The sequence below is a fragment of the Microtus ochrogaster genome, linkage group LG3 (assembly GCF_000317375.1).
Source record: "Microtus ochrogaster isolate Prairie Vole_2 linkage group LG3, MicOch1.0, whole genome shotgun sequence".
NCBI classification, from domain to species: domain Eukaryota; kingdom Metazoa; phylum Chordata; class Mammalia; order Rodentia; family Cricetidae; genus Microtus; species Microtus ochrogaster.
The window spans coordinates 28,127,234-28,136,783 of NC_022029.1; the positions used below are offsets into that span (position 1 = coordinate 28,127,234).

Sequence of the window (9,550 nt, forward strand, 5' to 3'; positions counted from 1 at the left end):
AGGTAAGTATTTTGTGTCTCAGCCAGATCAAGTGTTAACTATTAAGGCTGACTATGGGATTTGGAAAGCCTTATTCTGGTTTTCTCTGAGTAGCTGGTATTCGAAAAACCAAATAAATAAATAAATAAATAAATAAATAAATAAATAAATAGTCATTGGGTAAAGTTAAGTGCTTGGTCATTGTTAAAGTATAGGACTTTTGCTAGTATGCTTGGCCTCTGTCCATAAATTACACTTTATGTCTTCAATAATTGTGTTCCTTCACATATATGTTTTCTATGTTACTGACTGAATATGGAAAGGTAGAGAAATCTGCGTCATTTCAATTCCTCTAGTGTGATAATATCAGTTTCTCTTATTCGACCTGGTCTTTCTTTTGTCTTCTATGACGGGATGAGTTGTTTCCATAGAGACTGGAATTCCTTGAACACATCTGTGACCCCATTGGAAACGGAGGAAACAAGACTTGCCCCCTGAGCAAGTGCCCAGTCAGGAAAGCGGGGTCAGGCTCTGCTTATGCTCCTTTCCCCTAGTGGAGCCAGTGTGGACTAGTGGGGTAAACTGGGCTGTCGGAGCAGCCTTGCGCCTAAAATTCATGGAATCTCACTGGGATAGGTGGCTGTGCTGCTCCCCGTCACTTACGCTTTAAGAGGCGGGTCTGTGTCTTGATGGCCAACCAGGCAAGTTGTTTCGGGATGCAAATCCAATGAGAAATCCAGACATCGAGACCATCCTGGTCTACAGAGCTAGTTCCAGGACAGGCTCCAAAGCCACAGAGAAACCCTGTCTCGAAAAACCAAAAAAAAAAAAAAAGAATATGGCCGCTACACATCACTGAGACATCCCTTTTGGTCCCTGTCGTTTTTTTGGGATCTGGGTCCTTACTACTGTGGAGGGACTCTCCAGGTTTCTCCCATCGTTTTCGGCCTCCCCTCCACTGACAGCAGGAACCCCAAGCGGATACCAAGACACCGTGTCGCTGGAAATGGTTCGTGTGACCGGGTGTGTGGGAGTAGGGCGCCGTTTTAGTCTGCGAATGAGTCTAATCTGGCTCCGAGGAGCCTCGCAGTCGCGATCCTTCTGGGCGGAGCTTGGCCTGCAGCCGGAGCGCTGAACTGTCCCAGGCTGAGCGCTTGCTCCGTGCAGCGGGTGCGTCTGTGCCCTCCTCCGCCCGACTGGTGGCGTCCGCAGAGGTTGGTGAAGACTAGGTACACAGGTTGGGAGAGCGTACACCAGAGGAGAAAAGAGGTGTGGTGACTCCCCGAGTCCTGTCACAAACATGCAGGGACATGTGTCTTTTTACAGTGTCACGATTTATTAAAAAACATTAATGTTATCCTTGGCTGCGGTTTTCCAAGTAAGCCCAATTTTGCTGACTCGCAGACCCTGGGCAATCACAGCTCTTTTATTCCCATCTTAAATCACTGATACTAAATCATATATTAACATTTCACACAAAATAAACCAATGCGCAGCTTGCAGAATGTAGAAAGGCTTGGGAGTCTAGGCATTGGGGGACAAACAAAGGTCTGTTGGGGACGGAGTAAGTCTTATCAATCAGTCAGGCAGCCGCACTCTGGTCTTGGGGTGCTCCTTCCAAATAGGCTCAGGTGAGGGGATTGCAGATAGTGTCTTTGCTAAGCACATGTGTCTGCTGTTTTTGATTAAACAAAAGGAGTTGTTTGTTGATGTAGTGAGTTTGGGGCCCCAGCACTATCTGTGCTGGCAGATAGTGGTTGTTTGCCCTTTCTAGGGTCTTATGCTTAAAATTCAAGTACATCAGGTCAAAACTGTTGCTTAATAAAATGGAGCCATTTTAGGCTTGGCACAACCGAACGCTGATGTGCCTACAGCACAAATTAGCTCTGGGCAGTCACCCTCTTTATTGTCCTATATCTCAGCATCTCCGTGGCATCTGCCTTTCAGATTGCTCTAATTTCATTCTGTCGCTGTAAAATACCTGACCGAAAGCAGCAGAGGGAAGGAAGGAAGGAAGGAAAGGGTTTGTTCGGCTTATACTTCCTGGTTACAGTCAATCCTTGAAGGAATTTGGAGGAGAGACTCAAGCAAGAACTTGAAGCGGAAATCATGGAAGTATGCTGCCTGCTGTCTCAGTAATAAACACAAGCTTACCTAGCTTTATTATACTGCCCAGGACCACCATGCTAAGGAAGATGCCTTTCCCAGTAGTCTGGGCCCACAGACAGGCCCACCACATACTAATTTGATTCGGATAATTTTTCAGTTGAGATTCTCTTCTCGGGTAACTGTGGATGTGTCAAAAGCTAACGGGACAGGATGCAAGGAAATCCTTCCTCCAAATTCCCTGACCTGTGCCCTTAGGCCAAGGATTCTTAGGGCTGACAGTGAATCCTGAGCCCTCTTGACACCGTCAGGATCACAGGAAGTAAGATCCACAGGTCTGGGGAGGCTGGAGTTGGCCTCTATCATAACAGTTCTTTTATTTGGTTTGTTTCTAAATGTGGTTTTAAAATGGAAAGTCCTGATAGAAGTAGGCGGGTACTTGAGTGTGAATGAAGTATTGTGATGAGGAAACCCCCTAAGAGTCTGCAAGCTTCCCTCCAGTTAGGATGGAGAGAGCTACTCTTACAGAGAAGAGCCGGATGTGTTAGAGGGTGCCACCGTTAGCTCCTAGATCAGAACAGTTTTCTGTGAGGTCATCCTGTCTTTAGAGTACAGTCAAGGACTGGTGTGTGCTGGCTCAGGCTGGCGGTGAGTCCATGATCACATGCCTAGAGGAAGGACACAAACTTCAGGAAAATCTCCCTAGGTAAGTATTTTGTGTCTCAGCCAGATCAAGTGTTAACTATTAAGGCTGACTATGGGATTTGGAAAGCCTTATTCTGGTTTTCTCTGAGTAGCTAGTATTTATCTGTTCAGATCAATATATTATTTCCCAGAGCTAAGGAAATCATGTTTGTTCTTGTATGGATAAACAATCCCTGAGGTTATTAGATTGTATTTAGTTAGTTAGTTAGTTAGTTACTTTGATTTTTGAGACAGAGTTTCTCTGTGTATCCCTCACTGTCCTGGATCTCGCTCTGTAGACTAGACTGGCCTCCAACTCACAAAGATCCACCTGCCTCTGCCTCCTGAGTGCTGGGATTACAGGTATGCACCACTGTGGCCTGGTATAGACCATCTTTGTTTTAACTGATGTTAAGAGCTCCACAATTTGGAGTGCATAAATTCTCAGCGCCTTTGTTTTTAGTTTTTCTTAATGTGTGGTAAAGATTGGCTGACAAGAAAAGCATCTACCAACATCTGACCATAGATTAAAGCCAACTTTATCATGTACACCACATTCAAATTTTATCTCCTATAAAGCTTTTTTTTTTGTGACCTATTTAAGCTTTCTGGCTTTGCCCACACCGCTTTAAAAATATATTTTTTTGTTATTGTGTGTGTGGTGTGTGCTTGTGAATGCGCATGCTACAGTCTCCTAGGGGAGGTCAGAGGGCAACTGTTCAGAGTCAGCCCTCTTCTTCCACATTTGTGTAAATTCCAGGGTTTAAACTGAGGTGGCCAGGTATGCCAAGTAAGCACCTTAACCACTGCACGCACCCATGTTGCTGACCCACTTACTTCTTTTAAAAATTAATTTGTTTTTATTTAATGTGAATTTGCGTTTTCCTGTATACATGCCTATGTAAGGGTGTAGGATCCCTTGGAAATGCAGACAGGCAGTTATGAGCGACCATGTGGGACTTGAACCTTGGTCTGCTGAAAGAGTAGCCTCTGCCCCTCAGTGCTGAGCCATTTTTCCAGCCCCACCCTCTTTTTTGTTTGTTTGTTTGTTTTGTTTTGTTTTTTGGTTGGTTGGTTGGGTTTTTTTGTTTTGTTTTGTTTTTTTGAGACAGATCTCTCTGTGTAGTCCTGGCTGTTTTGGAAATCATTCTGTAGCCCAGGCTGGCCTCGAACTCAAGAGCTCGACCTGCTTCTGCCTCCTTAGTGCTGAGATTCTCTGTTAGTTCGAGGCCAGCCTGGTCTACAGTGCAAATTCCAGGGCAGCCAGGGCTACACAGAGAAACCTTTTCTCAAAAGAAACAAACAAACAAAAAAAAAAACCCAAGACTCAAAAATCAAAAAGATTTTAACTTTTGTTACAACAGGCAGCTAGAAAGTGTTTTTGTTTTAAAAGGACCAACTTTTCAGTTGCCCTCTAAGGCAACAAGAAAGCAGTAGAAAACTCTTGCATCTCCATCCAGTTTGGTACTCGTCTCTGTTCCTTTGCAAAGGTTGAAAGCACAGCAACAGCCATTGTCTTAAAGCTGTGGCTGTCTTAGATTTTAGGAGCTGCAGAACATCCTTAAACCATTCCCACAGGAGGCCCCGCCTGAGGACAAGTTAATACCTAGGAAACAATGAGAATCTTTTTTTAAGATTTATTTTTATTCTACGAGTATTGGCTTCTTGCCCACGTGTATGTAAGTGTAGCACATGCATGCCTGGTATTCTTGGAAGCCAGAGGACAATGAATTCCCCTGAAACTGGAGCCACCAATGTGGGTTCTAGGAAGTAAACCCCAGTCTTCTGGAGGAGCAGCCGGAGCTCCCACCCACCAAGTCATCCATCACTCCAGCTCTTTGACGGCCTTAGTCTGTCATGATTACCAGAATCAGAATGCTGAGTTTTAAAATTCTAGCTACATTATGAACTAGGAAATATTCGGACAAATTAGCTTATTCATCTTATGAGCAGTTCTGTTTTATACGTACAATATAAAAACGCAAGCACTGCAGATGATTTTATATATATATATTCATATAGCCATACAAAAGGAGTTTCATTTCTTGGGCAGTCCATCCTGGTGGGGAAGTCAAGCAGCACCTGGTGATATCATCTACAGGCAGGAAGCAGAGAGTGCTTATCAGGGATGTACACAGTGTGTGATTCCCTCCCTGGGGAGCAGTTCAGCCCATAACTAGGATGGTTGTTCTCACACCAGATCTTCTGAATGGCTGGCTTTGGTAGAGACGACTGTGCTTAGGCATGCCCACACAGTCTGTCTCGTGGATAATTCTAAACTCTGTCACGTGACAATCAGCATTAGCCATCCCACTTTTTTTTTTTTTGGTTTTTCGAGACAGGGTTTCTCTGTGGCTTTGGCGCCTGTCCTGGAACTAACTCTGTAGACCAGGCTGGTCTCGAACTCACAGAGATCCGCCTGCTTCTGCCACCTGAGTGCTGGGATTAAAGGCGTGCGCCACCATCGCCCGGCCGCCATCCCACTTTTGATTGTTTTGTTTTTGATTTTCAAGATAGGGTTTCCCAGTGTGTAGTCCTGACTGTCCTGGAACTTGCGCTGTAGACCAGGCTGGCCTTGAACTCACAGAGGTCCACCTGCCTCTGCCTCCCGAGTGCTGGGATTAAGAGCATGCACCACTTTTGTCTGGCGCCATCACACTTTTAGTAATTATGAAATTTCTTACATACCTTTGAGGGGTAAGAGCTGTTTCTAAGAACATGAGCTATTTTTCATTGTTCATTTGTATTCCCTAAAAATATATTTATTAGAAAATGAATTACCCTTAATCATATATAAGTTCTTGTATCGTTGTTGTGACAAAATTCTTGAGAAGAACATGTGAGAGAGCGAGATTTATTTTGGATTTAGTTCAAGGTTGGGATCTATCACGTTGGGAGAAGCTTGACAACAAGAGTTAGAGGCAGCTGCTCAGGTTGTAACTGCAGTCAGAAAGCAGATGGCAATAAATTCCAGTGCTTAGCAACGGCTGCCCTCTGAATTCACTTTCGCCCAGCCCAGTGAATGGCACATCTCACAAACAGGCTGAGCTCTTCTGCCTAAAATGGAATCAAGATAATCCCAGACATACTTAGCAAGAGTCCTGTCTCCTAGGTGAATTTTAGATCCTGTCAAGTTGAAAATTAGTATGTACCATCAGGTCTTTAATAAAGAAAGTAAAATGGTTATAATGTTTTATTTTATGTATATGGTAGTTTTGCCCAAGTGTGCATCCATGTGCACATGTGTGTGGCATGCATACCTAGTGCCTACAGAGACCAGAAGAGAGGGTCGGATTACCTGGAAATGGAGTTGCACAGTTGTGAGCTACTGTGTAGGTGCTGGGAATCAAATCCAGGTCCCCTGAAAGAGCAGCCAGTAACCTTAATGGCCGAGCCATCTCTCTAGTCTTACAAGTCTTATTATTGTTTAAGAATGCTCTATGAGAAAGCAGATACACTCTTCTAAATATTGTTATAGTGAATCATAGATGATATATTTGAGTGCCTAACAAGTTGTGAGAAGAGCAAGTAAAGGCTATCCACTTAGTCAGTATTCTATTTCTCTGAAGAGACGCCATGACCATGGCAACTCTTAGAAAGAAAACATTTCATTGGGAGTTTGCTTACAGTTTCACAAGTGTATTCCATTTTCACCATGGTAGGGAGCATAGTGGCTGCTCCCATGGAGTTGAAGCAGTAGCTGAGTGTTATAGACTGGAATAGCATGGGGGAAGAAGAGAGAGACAGAGGGGGGAGAGAAAGAGAGAGAGAGAGAGAGAGAGAGAGAGAGAGAGAGAGAGAGAGAGAAAGGAGGAGGAAGAGGAAGAGGAAGAAGAGAAGGAGGAAGAGGAGGAGGAGGAGGAGAGACTGGGTCTGGGCTGGCAGGGGACTTTGAAGCCTCAAAGCCCACCTCTCTCAGTGACACACCTCCAGCAAGGCCACACCTATGCTAACAAGCACTCTTCTCCTAATCATTCTAACCCTTCTCAAGCCACTCCCTAACGACCAAGCATTCGACTACATGAGTATGTGGGTACCAATCTTATTCAAAAGACTGAACCAGCTTCTCAAAGATTCATTATTCAGAAAATATACCTAGTCTAACCAGTTTCTCTCTAAAATCATATGGAAACGTAGTATGGATTCTGAGAGAAAAAATATAAAATTGATATAAAAGTCTGGTGTAGGAGTTCCTTCTGCTTATGTGTTGCTTTCATTGGATGATGCCTTGGCCTAGTTGATAGGGCAGAACTTAGGTAGGCAGAGTAGACAGAACTGCATGCTGGGAAGAAGGGCAGAGTGGCAGAAGCCATGAATCTCCTGCCTGAGACAGACGCTGGTTAGAATCTTGCCGGTAAGGCACAGTTATGTGGCAATACACAGATTAATGGAAATAGGTTAAATTAAGATGTAAGAATTAGCCAATAAGAAGTTAGAGCTAATGGGCCAGACAGTGTTTAAATGAATATAGTTTCTGTGTGATTATTTCAGGTGTAAGCTAGTTGGGATGAAAAGCAGGCCCTCTCTCCTTGCAACAAAAGTCACATATGGTTGGCACCAACTGTTCAAGAAAGCCACATCATTTTTATGGTTAGGTAAGAAAGAGCTGCTCTTAATCACAGGTCCCAGATACCAAAAGAAATGGAAATTTTTCCTTCAGCATATGTAAGAATATGCAGTCTTGGGACAGATCATATTGGCTTTTCTTTGGGACATTAGATAGTCAGAATTTGTTATAAAGTTTGTCGCAATGACCCAGTGGACAAAGAGAGTTAGCACAGCTTATGGAGACAAAGGTGGTCCTATTCTGCTGTTGCTTTACTCATTGTTCCAATCTACTGTCAGAACTACTGTATTGGAGAATCTTAGTATGTATGAACAGTAACCGTGTGGTGAGCAAGACATCGTGAACATATATGAACATAGTCATATATGTGTCACAATAACTTCTTATACAGTCTAGACCACTGGTACTGTGAAGTTCACCCTTGTGGAAATGTATGTGTGTGCTTTTAGGAGCCTGTGACCTTTGAGGGTGTGGCTGTGCACTTCACCATGGAGGAGTGGGCCATGCTGGATCCATCCCAGAAGGAGCTCTACAAAGATGTGCTGAAGGAAATATTGAGAAACATGATCTCTATAGGTAAAGACATCCATTCTCATAATAGGTCAGTCAAACAAAAGTGCTTCTAGCTCATCGCTGCTGCATGAACTGAAATATGGTAAAGATTTGGGCATGCTGACTTGGCAGGGGAGACATCAAGATCAGGAAGCTGGTTTTCTTAGTCCATGCTCCCTGACTCCTGCGATTTTCCCAAATGTAGAAAAGTTGACTGTATAAATTTGTGGTAGTGGGAGACTGTTCACATTCTGTCCCCCCAAAAAGACAAAAAAAGGTGGCAGGGATGAATATATGAAATGGGCTACTTTATACCATGAATTTAGTTGGAATCTACTAATGTTTTTCCTGTAGTATCATGATTTATAATGATTCATTTTTGATCTGTATTTTAGGAAACATAAGGAAATACCAAAAGATTGAAAATTCTGGCATAAAGCTAAGGTAATTCAGGTTCCTCAATGTTTATGGTGCCATAGGATATTTTACAAAAAGGTAAAGGAGACAAATATGTCAAGTTTCAATCTGAGTTGATCTCACGAAATTGTCTCTGAAACTTCCAATATGTTTGAAGTCATCAATAAGAGCATCTCGGATACTCAAGCACTGAAAACAACTGGAGTATCACGATACATGCATACATACTATATCATACTTCACATGTACAAACTTTATACCATATACAATATGGAATATGAAATATCAGTTTATCTGCCATCTTCGGCATGAGGTGCATATGAAACAAAATAAGATGTCAGACCAGCCTGGTCTACAGAGCTAGTTCCAGGACAGGCTCCAAAGCCACAGAGAAACCCTGTCTCGAAAAACCAAAGATGTCACTTTTAGACTGGAACTAACTGTTGAGAGAATACGTATAGATAGGTATGGGACCACACTTTTAATCTCAGCACATGGGAAGCAGAGGCAGGTGAATGTCTGATTTAGAGGCCAGCCTGGTCTACGAAGTGTGTTTCAGGCCAGCCAGCACTTCAAAGTGAAATCTTATCTCATAAATAAATAAATAAAACAAACAGAAAGATAACTCAATATGGGCATTTGTCTTAAGGTTTCTACTGATGTGAAGAGACACCATGACCATGGCAACTTATAAAGGAAAGCATGTCTTTGGGTCTGTTTTCCAGGCTCAGAGGTTTAGTCCATTATTGTCATGGACTTGTAGCCAAGCATGGTGCTAGAGAAGGAGCTGAGAGTTCTACATCTGGACCCACAGACCACAGAAAAAAAAGAGCATGACATACTGGGTCTAGACTGAGCATCTGAAACCTCAAAACGCATCCCCAGTGACACACTTTCTCCAACATGGCCACATCTCCTAACAGTACCACTCCCTATGAGCTTATGGGAGCCATTTTTATTCAAACTACCATAGCATTCAAGTAGTTCAAAAGGCAACATCATTTTCATCATCAGTACTGGACATTAACTGGTGCACAATATTGAGTATTGAGATGGGTATTTAAATGTGACATATACATTCAATGTTTGCTAAACGCGGAACAATATAACTTCTCATTGTGTTGATAATACCATTGCTGTTGTTACAGCTATCCTCAAATCATGCTGCATAGCATTCCGTGAACACATGTTCAGAATTCCTACAGTAGCCGGGCGGTGGTGGCACACGCCTTTAATCCCAGCACT

At 43.1% G+C, this 9,550-nt stretch overlaps 2 protein-coding genes and 1 pseudogene across 2 annotated transcripts in view; all 3 read left to right on the top strand.

The window, feature by feature from the left end:
* Positions 1 to 863: 863 nt before the first annotated feature.
* Positions 864 to 8,336, top strand: LOC101992611 (putative KRAB domain-containing protein ZNF788). The gene is made up of 3 exons (XM_026785985.1): positions 864 to 988; positions 7,786 to 7,912; positions 8,284 to 8,336. Exons 1-3 carry the CDS (start codon positions 986 to 988, stop codon positions 8,334 to 8,336), a joined length of 183 nt encoding a protein of 60 aa, XP_026641786.1. The 5' UTR covers positions 864 to 985.
* LOC113457619 lies at positions 8,006 to 8,149 on the top strand (annotated as a pseudogene).
* Positions 8,337 to 8,613: 277 nt separating the features above from the next.
* LOC113457604 (zinc finger protein 709-like) overlaps positions 8,614 to 9,550 on the top strand; it is a 2,042-nt gene continuing 1,105 nt past the window's right edge. Inside the window, exon 1 of the mRNA XM_026785855.1 lies at positions 8,614 to 8,618. Coding sequence (XP_026641656.1) covers positions 8,614 to 8,618 — 5 coding nt within the window. The remainder of the gene's footprint in view (positions 8,619 to 9,550) is intronic.

Bases quoted from the DNA above. Each gene is read 5' to 3' on its own strand.
- LOC101992611 (XM_026785985.1), top strand. The intron at 7,913-8,283 runs GTAAAGACATCC...TCTGTATTTTAG, and splicing joins GAGAAACATGATCTCTATAG to GAAACATAAGGAAATACCAA.